The 21,595-nt window shown below is 36.7% G+C and overlaps 3 protein-coding genes across 10 annotated transcripts; 1 reads left to right on the top strand and 2 right to left on the bottom strand.

The window, feature by feature from the left end:
- Nucleotides 1-1,330: 1,330 nt before the first annotated feature.
- On the top strand, nucleotides 1,331-4,610 carry LOC109021156 (serine/threonine-protein kinase MARK2-like). 3 transcript variants are annotated; one of them, XM_019003724.2, is made up of 4 exons: nucleotides 1,386-1,565; nucleotides 1,696-1,758; nucleotides 2,020-4,058; nucleotides 4,184-4,610. In XM_019003724.2, exons 3-4 carry the CDS (start codon nucleotides 2,120-2,122, stop codon nucleotides 4,345-4,347), a joined length of 2,103 nt encoding a protein of 700 aa, XP_018859269.1. In that variant the 5' UTR covers nucleotides 1,386-1,565; nucleotides 1,696-1,758; nucleotides 2,020-2,119; the 3' UTR covers nucleotides 4,348-4,610. The 3 variants fall into 3 exon arrangements, with proteins under 3 accessions (XP_018859270.1, XP_018859269.1, XP_018859268.1); XM_019003725.2 differs by having other exon boundaries at nucleotides 1,331-1,758; nucleotides 2,069-4,058; XM_019003723.2 differs by having other exon boundaries at nucleotides 1,386-1,758.
- A 225-nt stretch (nucleotides 4,611-4,835) lies between these two features.
- On the bottom strand, nucleotides 4,836-13,866 carry LOC109021153 (protein SPA1-RELATED 2-like). 2 transcript variants are annotated; one of them, XM_019003717.2, is made up of 8 exons: nucleotides 13,658-13,866; nucleotides 11,497-13,095; nucleotides 8,886-9,043; nucleotides 7,756-8,593; nucleotides 7,124-7,270; nucleotides 6,235-6,552; nucleotides 5,963-6,022; nucleotides 4,836-5,739 (listed from the first exon to the last, which is right to left on the bottom strand). In XM_019003717.2, the coding sequence occupies exons 2-8, from the start codon at nucleotides 13,000-13,002 to the stop codon at nucleotides 5,548-5,550; spliced, it is 3,219 nt and encodes a 1,072-aa protein (XP_018859262.1). In that variant the 5' UTR covers nucleotides 13,003-13,095; nucleotides 13,658-13,866; the 3' UTR covers nucleotides 4,836-5,547. The 2 variants fall into 2 exon arrangements, with proteins under 2 accessions (XP_018859262.1, XP_018859263.1); XM_019003718.2 differs by lacking the exon at nucleotides 13,658-13,866 and adding an exon at nucleotides 13,547-13,632.
- Nucleotides 13,867-15,444: 1,578 nt separating this feature from the next.
- LOC109021155 lies at nucleotides 15,445-21,160 on the bottom strand. 5 transcript variants are annotated; one of them, XR_004800853.1, is made up of 5 exons: nucleotides 20,587-21,160; nucleotides 19,756-19,802; nucleotides 17,298-18,007; nucleotides 16,791-17,052; nucleotides 15,445-16,484 (listed from the first exon to the last, which is right to left on the bottom strand). XR_004800853.1 is itself a non-coding variant. In XM_035687502.1 (5 exons), the coding sequence occupies exons 1-2, from the start codon at nucleotides 21,059-21,061 to the stop codon at nucleotides 17,316-17,318; spliced, it is 1,167 nt and encodes a 388-aa protein (XP_035543395.1). In that variant the 5' UTR covers nucleotides 21,062-21,160; the 3' UTR covers nucleotides 15,445-15,699; nucleotides 16,238-16,484; nucleotides 16,791-17,052; nucleotides 17,298-17,315. The 5 variants fall into 5 exon arrangements, 4 of the variants coding, with proteins under 4 accessions (XP_035543395.1, XP_035543392.1, XP_035543394.1 ...); XM_035687502.1 differs by lacking the exon at nucleotides 19,756-19,802 and having other exon boundaries at nucleotides 15,445-15,699; nucleotides 16,238-16,484; XM_035687499.1 differs by lacking the exon at nucleotides 19,756-19,802.
- Nucleotides 21,161-21,595: the final 435 nt, after the last annotated feature.

The following is a 21,595-nucleotide window of genomic DNA, read 5'->3' as shown; positions in this document are numbered from 1 at the left end:
AATGGAATAGTTGCATAGTCAAAGCATGGGGGGAGTGATTAAAAGAATCTGAAGAAGGCTAAGTTGCAATTAGACACTTGGAACAGACGAAGCTTTGGCAATGTTCAAAAGAATCTAAAGAAGGTTATGTTGCAGTTACAGTTACTTCAAGACTCAGATCCAAGAGGAGATTAATTAAAAAGGCTCGAGCAGAGGTACTGCATAAGTGGTTAGAAAGGGGAGAGATAATGTGGAGACAAAGATCAAGGGTTTTAAAAACACTTGTTTCTTTCACCATAAGGCTTCATAGAGAAGGGCCAGGAATGTATACGCAACTCCTCAGGGAATTGGCAAGTGGATGAAGCTATAGATGCAAGATCAAGGCCGATTCATTCTTACCAAGTCATGAGTACATTAAAATAAATAATTATGTTGACTTGTAGTTAAGTGGTATTTTCCTCTTTTTTTTTTTTTTTTTTTGGCAGTAATAAAAAGGAGGATTAGGTCGTGTTCTAACTCTACGTATGAGTCATTTCTTACTTTATAAAATTAAAAAAAAAAAGGGTGGGCTAAGATCGTGGATGAAAAACAAAACATTGGGTCAATTTCAAGGTATTTGAAAACAACTTTAAATAATTTCCAATGCCGGCCAAACGTTTTGCTTCCAATGTAACTTTAAAAATTGATATAAAATACTAAATAATTGTAAGGTCCTTTATATTCTAATGTAAATTTGGCGTAAATCTGATTTCATAAGGTGTTTCGTGAATGTGACACTTTGCCATTACTATTGTTATTAATTAGAAGAAGACCGAGGAATAAGAAAGACCCTTGTACGTTATGTTAGGGGCAAATTAAATAGAACGTGCCGTGATGGACGTCACGACTTGGAAGTTGGTCTAGATTCTAGAACCATTTTCTTTATAGTAATATTAATTTTTTTCATGTAAATTTTATAAATTGAATAAACATTGGAAAGATATAAAAATCATCTATAATTAGAGAACTGAAACAAATCCATGGAGGATAACTGTCTAGGCTGCCAACAGATAAGCCATCACAACTCATTTTACTTGGTGGTTCAAAGTGGACTTTTCACCCTTTTTAATTAATTTAATTATATTATATTTACTTATTAAGCCCGTCAAAGTTACGTGTTTTGGACTTTCAAACGCCGTCCGTTTGGCGTTTACCACCATTACCAGACTCCCACCTCAATAAACGTCACCGTTTCTACCCTCCAAAAGGCTTTTGGACGTCACCGTGAAGCTTCAAACGAAATTAAATAGTATTTATTATTATTATTATTATTATTCGATAAGCGAAAACGAAACTCGCGGGAACACAACATAAAATTATAAATAAAGGTCCCGAAGAAACCTGACCTTTTCAACTGCCAATTTCTTTAGAATTTCTAAGCAAGCTGACAAAAACTGCTTCTTCTTGATGTTGTCTTTGCTGGTTCTCTGATATTTCTTTTTTTTTCAGCATTTTCCCAACCGAAATTTCATTAAAAATAAGAACCCGACGAAACTGTATCCTCGGAGTTTCAGACCCAATTACCAAACAGAAACGTATTTTTTCAGGTGTTTTTTTCTTTTGGCGTGCTCTGGTGGTAATGGAATTGGTCGGTTTCAACATCTGCTTTTGTTGGCAACTTTCTTATTTTGATTTTCTGTGTTTTTGTTTTTTTGGGTACCCATATGGGATGGTCAGATCACATAGAATTCTTAAGAACGGAGATTTTTGGATGCTATGAAGGAAGAACCTTTACTGCAGGTATATACGCTGAAGCCCTTTTAGTTTTCAACTATTATATATGTGTATATATGAATATATGTATATTTCACTTGTTTGGTTGTTAATTTCTCAAACGAAATCTATGTTGCCCGTTGTTGATGATTCATGAAGTTGTTTTGATTTGTTATGATTTATGAACACCTTTGTCCTTTTTGTTTCTTTTTTACTTTTCCAAAATTCCGTGTGTTTCATCTCTGATTTCTTCAATTTTTTCCCGTTTCTTAAAACCATCATCTGTAGGCGGCTGCATAGCTGAATATTGTGTTGCATCTTGAGGATTTCATTGCAGTTGCTTGATTTCTTGGATACCCGAATAGGGATTTGCCTTCCATAGCCCGGAATGGAACAATTCCGGCACATTGGAGAGGTACTTGGAAGTTTGAAGGCTCTCATGGTATTGCATGACGATATTGAATTCAATCAATCTCAGTGCCGCTTGCTGCTTGATATTTTCTGTTTGGCATTTGACACGATCGCGGGGGAGATCAAGCAGAACCTGAAGTTGGAAGAGAAGAATAGGAAATGGAAAGCTCTTGAGCAGCCTTTGAGAGAGCTCAACAGAGTTTTCAAAGAAGGAGAGCTCTATATCAAGCATTGCTTGGATTCCAAGGATTGGTGGGGAAAAGCAATCAGTGTCCATCAGAACAAGGACATTGTTGAATATCACATCCACAACTTGTTCTGCTACTTCCCGGCCGTAATTGAGGCCATTGAGAATGCTGGAGAGATAGCAGGACTTGATGAGGATGAGATGCAAAAGAGGAGAGTCGTGCTCATGAGGAAATATGATAAGGTTTGGAATGATCCTAAACTCTTCCAATGGAAATTTGGGAAGCAGTACTTGATCCCTAGAGAAATTTGCAACCGGTTGGATGGTGCTTGGAGGGAAGATAGATGGAGGCTAATTGAAATACTAAAGGAGAAGAGAAGTTCGGTGTCTGCTTCATTGACAAAAAATGAGCTTCAGCTTTGCAACTTACTGCTTGAGAAACTAAATGGGTCAGAGCAATTTAAGGGGAAACTCTTTCCAAGTTCCATTTTATTAGGAGCAAAGGATTACCAAGTGAGGCGCCGGTTAGGAGGGGGAAGTCAGTACAAGGAAATTCAATGGTTGGGGGAAAGTTTTGTTTTAAGGCACTTCTATGGAGAGATTGAGCCTCTGAAACCTGAGATTTCCTCTCTCCTATCTCTTTCCCATCCCAACATATTGCAATACCTTTGTGGCTTTTATGATGAGGAGAAGAAGGAGTGCTTACTTATTAAGGAGTTGATGAACAAGGACCTTCGCTCCTACATGAAGGAGAACCGTGGCTTAAGGAGACAGATTCTATTCTCTATCCCGGTAGTCGTTGACATCATGCTTCAGATTGCAAGAGGCATGGAGTATCTCCACTCTCGGAGGATCTATCATGGAGATATGAACCCTTCTAACATCCTTCTCAAAGCGAGGAATCACACAGAAGGTTATTTTCAAGCAAAAGTCGCTGGTTTTGGTCTATCATCAATCACGAATTCTACTTCTCGAAATGCAACAAAACAAAACACCGAACAGAATACGGAAAACCCTTTTATTTGGTATGCACCTGAAGTTCTGGCTGAGCAAGAAAAGCCTGGAAGTGCTTGCACTTCCAAGTACACTGAGAAAGCAGATGTCTACAGCTTTGGGATGCTTTGCTTTGAGCTCTTGACAGGGAAGGTTCCTTTTGAAGACAGCCATCTTCAAGGAGAGAAGATGAGCCGAAATATAAGGTCAGGGGAGAGGCCTCTCTTTACATTGCCTTCACCTAAATACCTAGTGAACTTGACCAAAAAATGCTGGCAAACTGACCCAACACAGCGCCCAAGCTTCTCATCCATCTGTAGGATTTTACGCTCCATTAAGAAATTCCTGGCCATGAGCCCTGACAATGGTCAACCTGAACTGCAGTTACCTTCTGTAGACTACTGTGACATAGAGGCCTTGTTCAAAAAAAAGTTTTCTGCAGAAGGTGGTGGTGAGTTAGCCCCAGTATCTCAAATTCCATTTCAATTGTTCGCATATAAACTTACGGAGAAGGATAAGACTTGTATGAGCATCAAGGATAAGTGCAGTGATCCGGCAAATGATGTAGCCTCAACTCACAGAGAAGATGAAGTATCCGTGTTGGATGATCAATTGGTTCCGGCCAGCGATGCAGGCTCAGTTTCTTTTGATGTGTTGTCATTTTGTTCTGAGACACCAATTAAGAAAGTAGTAGCAAGAAAGAAATATCCAGAATCGAAGACGAGAAAAGTCCCAGGTATGTTGCTTCTAAACTCAGCTCATTTTCCTTATATCATATGGGAAGAACTATCCATTCAATCTTCCTGCTGCAATATCACCAGGACGTTCAATCTTCTAAACTAGTTTGAGTTGCTTACGCAGGAACACCAAAATCTCAGACACCAAGACGTTCACCAGCACAATTGCCATTGAGAAAATGTGCTCACAGTTTGAAGACGAACAGAGGGAGTAAGTCACCATTGGTTATGAGCCCCTTGCACCCAAGTATAGGAAGGAGTTCTGGCCCAGAATCTAGGATAATGTAGTGACCTCACCATACTGCAATAGGGATGTCGGTGTTCCATAGAAATTTTGTCCGAAGCCTGGGATTCTCATCATAATTTCACACATTTATGTCACTCTTTGTTCTACGTGAGAGAGAATATATGGTTCGGTTTGAAAGGTTAGAGACAGCGAAACTTTCATGCTTGGCTGCATCATGTAATACCTATAGAAGTTTCTCTTGTTATAGGCCTTCATAGTTTTACTGAGTAGCTAAATTTTGTGATTTATATTTTCTGCCTATTATTTTTTTTTTCCCTCTTTTTTTAAGAGTTCTGTCAATAATTTTCAAAACTGAAGATTATAAAAACGTTTTATTTCCCTATTACGGTTTTAAGGTTTTTCTATTCATCAAGACGATGGCCCTAATACAAAGGAAAAAACAAAGAAACGCTTTGAGACATTCATCCCTCAAACTAAAAACATGGAATCACGTATAAGTATAAAATTGTAATAGATATACTGTAAAGACTGAATGGGAATGTGTTGTCAGATCTTAAAAGAAACATATACATCAAATTTAAACAGATTTACAATATTAATTTCTTACTATGGACATTCATTTCTTAAATACAGTTCCTGTCCGTGTTCTGAGCCGTCTCTGAAAAACCACTCGGATTAACAAATGCTAGTCAGTCCTTCATGAAAACCTATGCAATGACTACTTCAAAGCAAATCTTTTGTTCAGGGGAGCAACTGCAAAAAGAAAAAAGAAAAAGAAAAGATCACTTGTTGTCTTTTCTTGTTGGGAAGTAATTAAATGCCCGGAACAGCTGCACCCCAAATCCTATATTTATCTTGAATTTGTTCTGAATTCATGTTGTTCAGGATCAATCATTTTGCACCTTAAAGCAATATGTCTGGCCTCTTCTATCGATGACAAGATCTGTGGTTTTAGTATTTCAATCTTCTGATGTGGAGATCTGGTCGCAATTTCTTGCTGGCTTCTCTTCCAAGATTTTCTTGGGCTAAGATGCAGCAGAATCAATGATTTTAAGTGAGTTAAGCCCTTCAGATGAACAGCTACATCTGAAGAAATCTTTTTAGATTCTCGGAACTTCCCCCACGTATAAATTATGGCAAAATAGTCCTCCAGGAAAAGCCTTGGGCGGGGGGGGACTGACGAGCTTATAAAGAAGCCACTGAAGACTACAACTCCTTGTCCTCGGGCAGCTGACTTTTCCTCAAACCAACTGCAACACTTTTATACACCCACTGGAATTGGCAGCAACAACCATTTCTGATTTCCCTCTCCAACACACACTCGAAACAAACTGCCCATTGTCTTCATCGGTCTCTTTTCCGGAGATAGGATCAATAGAGCCAAACTTGTGGGAAGTAATTGGCATAGGCAGAGATCCATGATAAGCATAAACCTGAAAACAACGAGTCCGATTTAAGTAATGAAGTCCATTATCTTATGAAAAGAAAATGCAGATACTAGTGAACCTTGAACAGCACTAGGAAGCTTTTTTGGAACTTCGCCAATTTTGTCCAGGTGACTAACTAACTTCAATTACAAGACGGGAACAAAAAAAAAAAACTCTTCGTCCTTTGTTAATCAATGAACTCAGCGTGACACTATCAATGAAGGCATACCTCATTCGTTTCTGAACCACATGCTATGTAACCATCAGCAGTGGATAACCCCACAAAATTCTGAGGAAGCAAATGAGCAAAGTTGAACCGACCAAGAAAAGGAAGCAAATGTTAGATTCTTAAGTCAAAGAAAGATCTGTAACAGATGTTAGACTCAAAAACGAGAGATAAATAGGTTGTAGCATTACTTAGCAAACATATATACATGCATATATACCTTATCAAAAAAATATACATACATACATACATATATATATATATATAGAACCTACCTTCTCGTTAGTATGCCCACTAAGGGTTAAGCTGCAAGCATTAGTGGACAGACCACTAGGACTGGTTTTGTTGAGATTCCAAAGCTTTAATGTGTTGTCAGTGGATGCAGAAACAAGTGTTTCAGAGTCCAAAAATTTCACATAGCTTACAGTTTTTTCATGGCCAGCCAATACACACCAAGGGATTTTAGAAAACCGAATGTCGAAGCAATAAGTCCGATAATCAGCAGACCCAAAGGCCAGCAAATGTGAGGAGTGAGCGGAGAACTGAACACAGCAGACATTTGCAATGTTCTTGATTGTATCTAAACAGTTCTTCTGCACAAGAAGTTTATTGCATAAGACTCGAAACCTTTAACCAGAAGCCAGAGCTAGAAAGTAATAGTTCTAAAATGTGACATCAACTTCACATGGCTTAAAGTAAAATTGTCACCATCCATCAAGCCACATGCGCATCTTGCCAATTGACCCAGCAAAGGAAATTTCTTCCCATCCTACTTAAATTGTTTCCTAAATATAAGTTCAAATCACAAGATTGCATTTGCCATTCACCATGTTCAATAAGCGGTATAAAGATAAACTTTTAGGGAATAAAGTAAATCTCTCTAGAAAAAAATGTTCTTGAAAGATCAATAATTTTACATTAATGATGAAGAAACTTTGCAGCTTCTGTAACCAAAAGAAGATATAAATTAAACAAAATCACTTTTTTCCTTGTGCTTTCACTAAAACCATTGAGATAATAGGGTTCCAAAGAACAAAAGACAATCAATTTCAAGTGAAGCACCGGTTCTATTGAGAGCCAATTTTCTTCTACGACTGTACTGCTGCATTTATGTGTGTGTGTGTGTGTGTGTGTGAGAGAGAGAGAGAGAGAGAGTAATCATGCCTCATTAATGCTCCACAGTTTCACTGAGCAATCATCACTGCCACTAGCCAAATTTGTCGGACATACTCGAGAAAAGTCAACAGACCAAGCCCTCTTTTCGTGCTCTGCAAATTGAGAAACCACTTGACCAGTACTTGCATCCCATAACTGGAAATGAGTCCAAGCAAATCATGTCATGAGCAATGAGGATTTGTCAAAGCATGGTAAGCCCACAGGTTAAAACTTCGTGCATCAGGGAAGCAAATAAGAACCTCCAGTGTTCAAAATTAACTCGTGATACTATGGATCAATTATTCAAAAAGTCTATATTGTATTATCAATACAGAAATACTGGATCATTAATCATCATTTTTTAAACGAACACTTTGCCCATATTTTCAGCCTATTGTTTTACATATATGAGATATGTCTAAAAGAAAACTACGAATCCTCCCTTACCTATCTTGAACATAATCTTAGCCTATAACTTTACATGGCATATGGGTAAGGGAACGGATCCCCTAAATATTGGGTAGCTATCGTTAAAACCAGGTTTAAATGGGTGGAGTAGCAGAAATTGAAGCCAAAAGGGTGAAAATTTCTATTAAAATTAACAGTGAGAACTATAATTAAAGAGACATGTATTGACATACCTTCACTACACCATCATAATCAGTTGAAGCCAGATAGTTCTTGACATAGTTGTTCCAACAAACACAACTGAGCTTTGATTTATTTGAAATCTCAGTTACTGGATAATGAAAATCAACAGAATCATTGTAGAGTGCATTAAATTCATATATCTTTATTTTCTTTGATATCCCAGCAGCAGCAAAATAGTCCTCATCCCGGTCAAAGCTAAGAGAACAAATGACATTTGCAGAATTATTGAAATCCCCATTTCTTAGTATCCCACGCGCTTCAAACTTACTATAACGAGCATACTTGCATAAACCATCAAAGAAAGCTCCGACACGATCTGTAGGAATCTGTTTATCTTCATCCTTTTGGGCCAAATGCCAGTCCTCACGATTTCTCAGCAAATCCTTATCTGGGCGTATTGCAGCATCACCTTCAGGGAGCTGGATTTTGGACCTCATGGAGAAGTAGGCACTTTCAAGCTGATCAATATTCCTTGAGAAACTCAACTCATTTGTAGTAGAGATAGGGGATGATTGAGAAAGCACATCCAAACTTGGTCGTTCTTTATGATAGAGCCTGTTCTCCCTCCTATAGAGGGAGTCATCATGAAAGTAAGAATTAACAAATGAGTTCTTTAAACTGCATCTCCTGTCAACCTCTTCAATATCCGCTTCTAAACAGCTAATGTCTTCTGCTAACTTGGAAGCATGTTCCTGCTTGCACTCTTTCAATGAAACAAGGAAATGCGATAGCAGTTCTGATTCAGCATCATCTTGTTCAATGGATGATGATAAGTCTGCTGCACACACCTCCTCCACTCCATTAATCACTTCAGATTGCAGAATCTCCCTGTTAGAGACAAACAATTATCAACTCAGCAAATTGTGTCAGCGTACAAATCAAAGCCAGAGTCCAAAATTCATAGGATTCACATCAGCTTTATTATATTGGATAATCCTATAAGGCTGTAACTTCTGACTGTCACCCATTACCTAACAGAATTTTTCTATCAAACAAAAGTCCAGTATCTTGTTCCAGTTAAAGCATGGGGAAAGACATTTGGTAAGTCCTGGCTTCAAATTCTCCATATCAGACACTGACAAAATTTATCAGACTTTAACAACAAATAGCTAAGTATTACCTGGTTGTTGGGCGCAATGATGGCTCAGGATGAATTAGCCAGAGACAGAATCCAGCTTCCTTGGGATTTTCGGATAAAAAATTAGGGGGAAGGATTCTATGACGCAAATCTGACATTGCTGCAGCATGCGCTCTTTCGGAGTTAAAACGACCAAGTAGCTGGGAAAAAAGACCCAAGCTAATTCATTAAGATATAAATTGGTTATTCAATACCTTTAGTAAGAGGTAAGAGTAAACAACTGCTAGCAGTAAATGATAATCATCAACATAACTCATATGTCCATCTGACCAGAAATAGACTAAAGTAACAAATCCATATCCCGAACTCAGATTCAAAGAACAAAGCTACCAGCTACCCAAATACTTTTTTACCACTTTCCTTTGCTACTACTATATCGTGGAGTTGTAGTTCAGTGTAGAAAGGTACTTCAAGTTTGAGAACAAGTGGCTAAAAGAAGAAGGCTTTGGGACTAGGTGAAACCATGGCGGTTGTCATACAGATTTCATGGATCTCCAAGTTTTATCTCGGCAAAAAAAGGGAATGAAGAGGAATTGACTTGTCAAGAAAAGGAAAATTATTCTTATGGAGGAACAACATAGCGAAGTTTTAGTAGAAGAAAAGACACCTGTATGAAGTGAAGGAGTTAAGAAAGGAGATCACCCATGATTTAGAAAGACTTACCTTTTAAAAGAGACAAGCTGGAAACAGAAATTAAGGGCCTTGGAGCAGAGCAACGTGGATAAGAACACTAGCTTTTTCTGTAGAGTGGCCAACTAGAACAAAATAAATAATACCATTGATTCTATGCATAAAATTTAGTTTATACAGACCCCAAGTGGATGGGCTCGCATTATATGCATTGAGGAAGCTAAATGGATGGAAACAGAGTTTGGGGAGGATGAGGTACTAGAAGTGTTGAAGGATTTGAATGGTGATAAACGATGGGTATTCGCTTCCTTTCTTTTCAACTTGCTGGGAGGTTGTTAAATAGACTTCTGAATGACTTTTAGGAGTTTTATACATGGATGATTTTAGAATGTATTTAGGTGTTCTTTTGTATACTTCCTGAGTACACGGGCTATGTCTATTTCATTCGTATTAAAAAAATTACACTTACTTAAAAAAATAAATAAATAAATAAATAAAAAAGGAGTTGTTTTATACATGGGGGAATTTTGAAAGAGTCTCAATGCAATGTTTATCCTAAGAAGGCAAGGGCCGTTAATGTCCAAGATTTTCATCTTATTTAGTCTCTTAAGTTACTTGTTCTCATGCTTTGAAGCTACTCAGGACTGAAGATTAACTTAGTCAAAATCATAATTAATTTTTGCGGGGGCTGTTGAATATATTGGAGACTTACCGAGTTATTAGGGTGGAGAGTAGTAGCTTTACCCATGAAGTATTCAGGACTTTGTTTAGGTGTACCATTTAAAGGCAAAATTAATATGGGATGGCATCATTGAGAAGACAAAACGACAGTTGGTAAGGTGGAAGTGACTACATATCAAAAGGAGGCAGATTAACTTTGATCAAAAGCACTTTATCTAACTTGCTCACTGACTATCTTTCTTTGTTCCCTATACCAGCTGATGTGGCACATTGAACTGAGAAGCTTCAAAGGGATTTCTTACGGGAATTGGTGATAAGGTGAAATCAATTTAGTCAGCTGGCCAAAGATTTGCACACAGGTCTATTATGGAGATGGATGAGTGCAATACAATAAAAGATTTGTAGTTTGGTAGCACAAAAGGAGGAGAAAGTGTACGAGTCATTCAAAACAAGAATGACTAAGTACACCAACAGGGATCAATTCAAGGTGGAGGGTACCATATTAGTAGAGGAAAGCTGAATACAGTGTGGATCAGGAATATGATTGATTTGGACAACCATACGTGGGCTTTATCCAAACTTTTTTGCTATCAGACCAAGAGGTGCAGTTGAACTTTAAATTCCGAGAGCTATTTTTCCTAAGGTACATGGCTTTCATATTTCATTGATCAAGTTCTTTGCAAAACAAATACTTGATCGAATCAAAACTCCATATCATAAAGATATCCACATTCTTCAACTGAATACTCAAGAAATAAAAAATAGAGTCTTTTCAAACTCACCAGTACCTCAAATCATGAGTCCGTATGTTAGAGATATTTAACATATATCTGTCACAGATTCATAATCATTTGCAAAACATAAACCACAGTACAAGTTAAGGAACATTACATTATTACTTCTTACTTATCAAAAATAAGAACATTACATTATTCAACAACCCATTTATAGTTTCAAACACAAAATGACCAACAAACAAAATTGTCTCTAGATGGACAAAACAAACAGACAGACACACATAGCAGTAATCTCTAGCTCAATATAGTAACAAGTTGAGATAGTCATGCATTTCCCCATTCATGGTTTCCAGAAATGACAACAGGTGAGAAATATCATACAACTAGTGCTAGATGGACATATGCTTGCACTTATAAACGTATCTGTTTTAGTCCCGGAGTTCAACACCAATAGAGCAAATGCATCTGGCTGCAGTCTAGGATAAGGAATAATATAAAAGCTGAAATGGAAATTTCAAGCGGTATAAGGAGAAGCAGCATCTCACCTCAAAAAGAAGAACACCCAGAGAGTATATATTCGAAGAAGTAGTGCAGCCATCCTCAACGAGCTCCTCAGGACTTCTATACCACTTCTCTTCCAACTGGTCACTTAAAGACGGCAAGTGCTGTTGAGCTATAGTAGGCTTACAATGACTGCTGGACTTGCTCTGAGTCTCACATTCTCTACCTGGGTTATCTTCATTATACTCACTACAAGAATCCTGTGGCCAAGTGATTCTAATGCTGCTGTCAGGTGAAGTTTCAAATTTGTAGCCATGTCTAGAAGGGAAATGATTCCACCGCCTAGTGAAGTTCACATTCTCCTTGAACTTTTGCTTCTTTGCACATAAAGCAGCAGTGGGAAACATTCCCTGCTCTAGGGGCCTTTTTCTCAGAAGACCATTATTCAAGTGCAAAGTATTATGATCCACGTCACTATCTAACATTTCTCTGAGAACAGGAGACCCAATGTACTTAACCTGATTTGATGGCAACAACCTGAAAGAAGAGGCTCGTAAGTCCTTCAAGGCAACTCCTTGAGAGTGAGAATGGCTGACCCCATCCACAATCTGTCTAAATATATTCAAACACTTAATTTTACTTGCTTTATGCCGTCCAACTTTTAGCCATTGTCTCAAACTGACTCCATCATGATCAGAACCACCAGGACCAAGCCTAGCAACAACTTCGGGAGAAGGCATTTCAGTTTTCAAAGCCAAAGACTGTGATACATCGGAAGCCACCATAGTACTACCTGCTATCTTCAAATTATTCTGATCTCTTGGCTCAACATGAAAGCCCTGACGAGGAGGACCTTTATGGATGATCCCTTTTCCCTTCAATGTCTGTTTAACAAAAAACTCAGAAAACCCTGATTTCGATAAAATCTTTGTTCGGATACCTCCATGATTGTTGCCCAATGCCCCTTCATTTTCAGCATTTGGAAACTGTTCCAATTTATCATTTCGATCATCACCAGATGCTTTTTGAGCCAATAATTCCGGAAAAGACGCACATTCCATATCCTCCCAGAAACTTGGCATCGACGGACCATTGTCCCTGTGTATAGTAGCAGCATGTGAATTCCCACCTCCTGATCCACTATAAAGATGCTGCCATTGATTTTTCCTAGTCTGCATTCTTTCTCGATTGTTTGACGTACCGACGATTGCCAAGTTCGAGCCCTTGTAATTAGTCACTCTCAACTCTTCAACCATGACACCAGTGTCATCAATAGAGCAAGGAGTAGCATGGGGATGTTCCAATCCATTCCCATGGTTGATACTCCTATTCACATTCTTACCCTCTTGGACTGTAAATTCTTGGGGTGGAATTTGGGAATAGTCTCCCTCTCCAGGTATAAACATTTCCCCAGATTCCAAAATGTTGCACCTTTCAGATTTCCGAGAATACTCACTCTCTTTGCTTTGGAGGTGTGCACCCTCTACAGCACCTAACTGGGTCGCCCCACCCACTACTTCGTCCATGCTAAGCACACTGACCTCATTCATTCACAGGCTTGCCACTGTAAATGGGACTTCAGCCCAAACCAGAGAAACTACAAATTAAATATAGCCTTTCGTTCTGATTCCTTCTGACGGCAACTGCTAGTATCATCAGGTTAGGGAAGTTAAGCAATGAAGGCAATGCATAGCAAGGAAAATAAAGAGATAAAACGCTGACTTATTTTGACACCATCCTGTAAGAACAATTTGAAGATGGCAGGCAGTACTATGGTGCATGTAACTAAGATGCAATATATAGTATAATGGAACCTTCAGGATGAAAGTCCCAAATCAATTAGCTCATCAGTCTCCAAATATCCCAAGTGTATGACATATACATGATATATAGTATAACACATACAAATACACATGTTTAGGAAATAGAATATAGCAATCAAAATTTAAATAATTATCTATAACAGAAAGAGATAAACAACCGAAGAATTACGGGTTGAAATTGGATGCAACCAAACTGTATGAAAATAAGGTAAATGAACATTCCAAGTTTCATAATCAACCTCGTTCAAGACCTCAAAAACAATTACCATACCAATTTAGCTCCATTTAGTTTCCTTCATTCTTTTTTCCTCAGCAGCCAAAAGAGGGACGGAGCAAAAATCAGTAAAAAAGAAAGGAAGGGCTCCATTAACGCAGTGCTCACCGAATTCCTGAAGGGAAAGGAAGGGCTCCACCGCGACAGGCCGAGGCCGAGAGTTGTTCCAAGTCCTTCCAAGTAGGAGTAAAACTGGAAAATTCGACAGAACAAAAGCCCTAAATGATCCTCGAGATGAAGCTAACAGATAAATATCTCAATTCAAAATCAGGAATAATTTTCCTCTCAAACTAATTTGTGTAATTTTTCTTTCGACCGTATAAGTCTGTTAATTTCTGGCATTTTTTTTTTTTTTTCGGTGGTTTTGGTTGTGTAAAGTTTAAACTGTATGGGGGCCACAAATTACTAAAATACCTTTTTCCTGCGGTTTTGGCGTGACGAGGTGAGCTGCACCAGATCTACCCCTGTACATGTCTGATCTCATCTCTTTTTATTGATTGAAGATGAGATGAAATAAATAAAAATAATTTATAAATAATAATAAAAATTTTAAATTAAAATTTGTAAATAATAATAAATAATAATGAGATGAGTTCAATCTAAATTGATTAAATAAAAATAATATTATATATAATTATAGAATGAATAATAATAAATAATAATAAGATGAATTCAATCCGAATCAATTAAATAAAAATAATATTATATATAATTATAGAATATGTAAATTTTGAATAATTTTTTATTCTTTTAGAGAAAAAATAAGATTTAATATTAAAAAAAGAATTTTTTCTTATACATTTCAGATTTAATCATTTTAAAAAAAAAATATCCCAAACTTATATATTATAAAATTACAAATATCTTTCTCGATTAATAATTCAACAGCACAAGTCCAATACCGCAATGCCCGCAGTTTTTTATAACTGAAATACCACTACAGCCCTTTATTTCATGCATTTTGTGTAAAACTAATATATATATATATATATATATATGAATATAAATAATGACAATCACACTGCTTTAGTTATAATGGAAGATGTTGAAAACATGGATGGTTTTGTCAAGCTATTTATCTAGTATATTTAATACAATATCTTGTTTACCTAACTCAGATTGATTTATTTATCTACTATATTCACAGCTGTAATAATTATAAATTATTCAACATCTTGCACATTACGATTGTATAAATTATGTTTCAAAAAAAATATATTATTAAAGACGACTACTACTTCTTATGAATCTCCTTCCAAATATTATTTTTTCTTTTTGGCACTAGCTTTGCTGTAAAAAAAAAATGTGACCAAAGTTTCACCTTTCATTCGAATGAGAGCATTATTAGATAGAGTTTTGTTACTCATCATTTCATATATCATATATTACATTTATTTTTATTTTTTATTTTTTATTTTTATTTTTATTTTTTTGTTATTCTTCCTAAATTAATTAAATTTTTTTATTCATCACCCATATACTACACCACTCATTAGGTAAGAGATAAAAAATTAAAAATTAAAAAATTATATATAGTATATGGTGTGAAAATAATGAATAGAACTTTTCTTAGTAGAGAACAACAACGAAAAAAATGGTGATGAACGGTCCACGTAGATGGAACCTAAAGTGAGACGCATGCAAAATGGCAGGAGACGAAGCTGAGAGATCTTGTGGCCCTCCAAGGAGCGAGAGCTTTATGAGACCGAGGCATTGGTTTTCCTCGCCCCACGTCCAGACGCAGATTTAGGTCCACAAAACAGCTTATCTTGGAGGAGACCGTACCGCAGCTACAAAATGTAGAATAGAAAATATAGGTACAACGCATGCATGACACGTGTTCAGCATCCCGCCGCTGGCAAATGAATTCAGCACTTGCCCCAACAACAACATCCTTGAACAATTTGGAACATGTAACCTTATCTGAAAGAAAACTATATCTAAAAAAACATGTACAATTACGCAATTCACCGACCATGAGTTGGCGAGTACAAGGAACATAAAAACTAGCACAAATATTTCATCTTAATGATGGCCGTTGCCTTCCCTACAAATGTGATTAAAACAACACTTTTCATATCTACCCATGGTAGTTTGAATATCAGAAATGAGCATTCTAAAGTAGCTTTCATCCCTTCTCAATTGTTGAACTGCATTAACCACTAGTTTGGAGTCCCATTCTAATATTACCCTTTTCAATCCCAAGTCAATGCCAAAATTGACTGCTTTAAGAGATGCAGTTACCTCTGCTAGAAGTGGATCTAGAAATGCATCTTGTTGCTGCCTCAAAGTTGCCAAAAAAATTCCCTTCCTCATCTCTTTCAGCAACTCCTATGCCTATTTTACAAAACTTTGATTGAACTGCCACATCCCAGTTTATTTTACAATAACCTTGAAGTGGACATTCCCAAGAAGCCCTCCTATTGCTTCTTGTTGAAACCTGAACATCCTCAACAGTATTTGATATAGATAAGTCAGACAACATGTTTTTTACTCTGAACATCACATTCTTCGGATCACTAATAACCTTGTCGAAAACTTGCTCGTTTCTTCTTCTCCAAATGTTCCAGAAAATCAGAGTTAATTCTGTCAATTCTTCCTTATTAAGCCTGTTGAACATGTCCTTCATAAGTTCTTGGAAACTGTTGCAAGAAGACTTTGATTTCTGAATTTTCCTCGAACTTTGACTCAGAATATCAGTTGCAGAAGCACACTCCTATAGAATATGTTCAGTTGTTTCTTGTTCTCTGAGGCACATTGGACATCTAGAGTCTTGCATGATATGCTTTTTGCACAAATTGACCCTAGTAGGCAGAATATTCCTGCATGCTCTCCACAAAAAATTCTTAGTTACTGGAGGTATTAGCAGTTTCCATAGTCTGGTCCATTCCTCTTGATGGAAATTCTGTTTTGAGCTTTGACCCTTTTTCCTTTCCTGCAGTTCCCTTTGTAAGTGATATGCTGTTTTAACTGTAAGAGTTGGATAATAAAAGATATTGGCTGATGAAATGAATGCCAAGCCAGAAATCTATAACCTTTATATGTGTGTGTGTGTGTGTGTGTGTGTGTATATATGTATGTGTATGTGTATGGTTGAAAAATCACTAAATTTTGATGGTATCCTACAAGCCTAAAAACAAGATCCACATCAACATTAATTAATTATGCATCAAGAAACAAGAAGGGTGTCTTTTGTACTCGCTGAATCTGCTGTTATCAGGATATGTTGCAAACGTCTTACATTTGATAATCCAGCAACAAATGGATTCAGAACCACAAAATACAAAATATCACCATCTCGTATCATCTACTTCTGCACATTCAAATGATGATAGGAAGAAATGTTCCTCTTCTGGTAAGTCTCAAATAATTGCTTACGGTGATCAATAGCTAGTCCTTTACAGTCAGAGAGACTTTTCTGGTTCTGTTCTCCAACTCTAACCGATTTCTTTGGGTTCCCTTGAGGATCGCCATCTACAAGAAACTCCACAAAAGTAGTTCCCCTGCAGCCAAATGCATGGCAGACTTCATGATCATAAACTAAATTACAGCAGTAGATTGCTCAACTTAACGTTCAAAAAGCTTCTTTTCTCCATGCATGATTTTGACCGACTCAAATCTTCTTAATCTAGTCTTGTTCAAAGATGCATCTTGCAAAAGCTGTTTATAACCGTGTAATCCACCGATAACAAAATTTAAAAAAAAAAAAAAAGCCATGTAATCCAAACAGCAAAATTACTAGTCATACCTGAGTGCATCAAACTTGTTAAACCCTCCATTGTCTTTCTAATTTTGCAATTCTCGAACTAATAAACTCATCGTCACTATCAGATGAACTGGAACTGCTGTCACTATCCCCCTCCAAAACAAGTTCATGCATAAGATTTCTTGAAGCATGTACAGTCTTCATTTTCTCCTCACATTGTCTTGATGAACTAGCAAGTTTATCAACATTTTTACAACCAGAAGAAACTGCGGTAGCTGAGCAACAATTCACAGGACAATCACCAGTATCACGAATTGATTCTTCTTCTTCTTTCATATCTCGTGTACTGGTTGGAAATATATTACCTTCCACTTTGTGAATACCACCATTCATGTTCTCAATTACATCCTGCCTTGATGAGCTAATAAGTTTATTAACATTTTGACTACCAGAAAAAGCTGTTGAATCTGAGCAATGATTGGCACGAGAACCATAAGTATCACGAATCAATTCTTGTTGCTGCTTCATCTTTCGTTTACTAGTTGGACATATATCATCATCTCCTTCATGATCACCACCATTTATGTTCTCACTTACATTTACGCATGTAGTTTGTTTTCTTTTAAGCATTCTGGAGATCACCTTGTCTATGAGGTCTTTGTTTTCTTCTCTGCGCAAAATTCCTTCTGGAGCATGATCATCATCGCTATCAAGGATGTCAACAATGGCTCTTGATGCAGATGTTGGACGAGCTGGCATGTGATAAATAAGTACAGTATTACCGAGATATGAGTCAATGTCAATTAAATTGTACAGCACAAGTTTGGAAGCTACCAATTTTCTTAAATCTAGGTTTTTAAAATACATGAGAACAGTACATGCATCGGGAAAACCTAATTCAGTACTCACAAGCCATGGCTTAAAATTAAAACAAAAAGTTTTTTATAAATCAATGGTTTCTGTAGTCGTATTAAGGTGTATTATAAAACCATGGATCTTTTTTTATTGGCACCAGGTGTCCAGAAAAAAGTTTTAATAAATTATGGGAGTGTACAGGCCCTCGACAAGGAATTTTCTGCAAATGTACCTCAGGTAATTCAAGGGAAAATTTCCCTAGTCTAATTACCCCAAGAGTGTGAATGTGGAGCTCCAAACTATGACCTCCGCTTTATATGGCTTGCCCCAAGACCATCATGCCACCCCTTGGGGTTAATTGATCTTAGAGAAAAATAAAACTACTCAATCTCATGAGTTTTGTTAAAACAAAATGGAAATGGCATAGACACTGCATCTCCTACTTGTGGAAATATTAAAGATTAGGAAACTTATAAGATAAGTTTATTTTTCCATTAACTTGATGTACCTAGAAGTTCTGGTTAGCAAGCACCAGAACAACTTCTACATGGACGACAAACACGTGCTGTAGATTTATTAATTTTAGGTTGTGTTAGTATTTCTAATGCACAACTAAAGCTAGAAAATCTAAGGGCTGGTTTGGATGTTGAAATGAGATGAGAAATCTCATCTTATCTCAACGTCCAAACATCACTCAAATACAAATACTTTTCAATTTCAAATTTTCAACTTTTTCATCTAATCATTACCTAATTATTACAACTTTCCAAAACTTCCAAACAAAACACAAAAAAAAAAAATCAACTTTTTCAAATCCCAAAATAAAAATTATATCAAAAAATTATATTCTAACAATATTTTAACTTTATAATATTTTTATTCAATTTTTTCTCTCTCCTTTCCCATAACCCCATAAAACATCTTAGCTCAAATCATTTCACTACTAATTCACAAACCATTTCATTACTATTCACAGATTTTTCATCTCATCTCAACATCCAAATAAGGCCTTAATTTAGGTGCAATCATGGTAACTGGTGTGACATGCTATGACAGAAAATACAAGGTTAAACAATAGTGAATGTAACAACTAAGGTCAACTCTGGATGGGAAACAATTTGATAAGCTTGAAAACTACAGCAATTGATTTATCACAAGTTTGATCTCGATGAACCATTTGAAAAAAAGTACTCTGCCCTTTACAAATTGATAACTCCACTGATTTTTTTTTTTTTTTTTTATAAGTAATTGATAACTCCACTTATTAGGAAAAACAAAGAAAAAAAAATGATAACTCCACCACAGCAACACCCATCCTTACTATGGTAGAGAACCCTCATAATAAAACCCTCATAATAAAAGGACATTTTTTACACCATCAGACCATATGGACAATGCTAGGGGAGCAACTGGGAAAGGGAAGCAAACCAATTGACATCAATGACTTTTTACTTATTGGTAAACAAGAGTTTTATTGATGATGGTGTATACATAGCCCAAGTACATGAGACATATACAAGAGTGACACCTAAGCATGGGCGTCCAGTGATGCACGAAAATCATGGATGTTCAATCCTTTGAAATCAATTACAAAAGACCAATGGAGAAAGGTATTAAAATCTATTACAAATTGACGACCCATTACCTACTAACAACACCAGCCAGTGACAACTGAAATCATCTATAGTGCTTCTGCACATGAAAACAAACGTGAGATGGAGCTAGAGATCCCACGTCACCCTAATTCATACTGTCATACATATAAAAAATAAAAAAAATCATACTGCCATAAAGTCCTACATCAATTTACCAAAAACTTTCACCCACTGAAAAGCTAATTTCTACTACTTTGGCTCAGTTAATGGCTATAACTCCCACGGCTCATTTCTATTAATCAGCTTTCTAAATCCCATGGCTACTCTTTTCCTCACTAAGCTGCAAAAAGCACAGCTTCAAAGTAAATCTTACCACATTATCCATGTATTATCCTTTTTTCTGGGGAACATTCCAATTATCAATCTATAATACAAGGCATTTCGGGAATTCTGCATATGATGCTAATCATATGGTCATTCTTTTCGTTACTACATTTGTTTAGGCTAAAAGGTTAGGACCAATACTTGTACAGGTAGAGGTGTAAACAGCCATCAAGAGATTCTCAACCAAGAAAATTCACTGTATGATGATAATTAGAAATTATTTAACACGACTGTTTACATTTTTAAATATCTTTCTTCATTTATGCTTTCTTATGGAATATATGACATGTTATAAGCACGTCAGAAACTGCCTTATCTCCGTGTTGGTACAGTCTATGAAACATTTGAGCATAGCACCAATTTTTTTCCTCAATTATAAGTTTAATCCCAAACAAACATAAAAGCAAAACTATACATGAAAATTCGGAGAGGGTCACTTAAGGAGCAAGGGATATGTGCACCTGTGAAGATCCATTAACTCTCTAATACGGTAATACCTGCACACTGCAAATCCCCGTCTGTTTTAGTGGGCGAACGCAAATTAAGGCCTGCACCAGCTGCTACACTCGTATTTTCGTCGCAACCAAATCCATTATTCTGAATGCTCACGTCTACAGTATTAGTCCCATTTTCAACTCTCCCCTTTCCACAACACTTCTCCTCCTTTACCGACGCGTTATCGCCACATTTATTTGAAACCTGAGGCCCCATATCCATCAGCATTGCGGTATCTTCCTCCAATTTAGAAACTCTAATCCCTAACTCTTCAAACCTCCTCTTCCAAAGCTCAACCTCGCACTTTTGCTTATTGAGCTCCCTCTTCAATTTTACTTCTCTGGATACCAGAATCTCTTCGACTCGGTCGAAATCCTTCGTCCGGTAAGCGGTTCTTAATCTAGAAATCAATTCCGAAATGTTTCGATCACTGGCGCTACCTTCGTTGTCGCTGTCTAAAACACACATAGCTGCCATTTCTTTCACCCAGAACCAAAATCACAGAAACAATCCAGAGATTTTCAGCTTATCCTTTTCGTCTGAGAAAAGTGAGGCCTTTTGGTTTCCTTGGGTCAGTTTGATGGAGCTGAAAGGTTTGTGGAGTTGATGGGACGCGACCAACAATTCATATACTAGAACGGCGCCGTATTCAGTGGTCAGTTTTACAAAAGCGGATTATAGAGATTTTAAAATTTAAATGAAATAAAAATTTGTTGAATTTCGAATTAATTTTCCAACTTCACCACACATCTGCTTTTAGTCTTGATATAAAAATTAAGAAAAATCTTACTCAACAACCTTACACCGTACATCTGTTTTTAGTCTTTATATTTTTTTTAAAAACAAAAAAACAAAAAGAGTCTATTGGCCGGGAAAATGATAGAAAGAGGGGTAGTATGGGATTTTCACAAAGTATACAAAGTATTATAGTAATTTGGTCCATCTTTCCGTCAATCTATTTCATCTCTACTAATTTATTCTGATTAGAGGGAATACAAATTTGAGATTTTG

This window comes from Juglans regia, chromosome 2 (genome assembly GCF_001411555.2).
Source record: "Juglans regia cultivar Chandler chromosome 2, Walnut 2.0, whole genome shotgun sequence".
NCBI classification, from domain to species: domain Eukaryota; kingdom Viridiplantae; phylum Streptophyta; class Magnoliopsida; order Fagales; family Juglandaceae; genus Juglans; species Juglans regia.
This window is presented reverse-complemented; position numbering and strand designations above follow the sequence as displayed.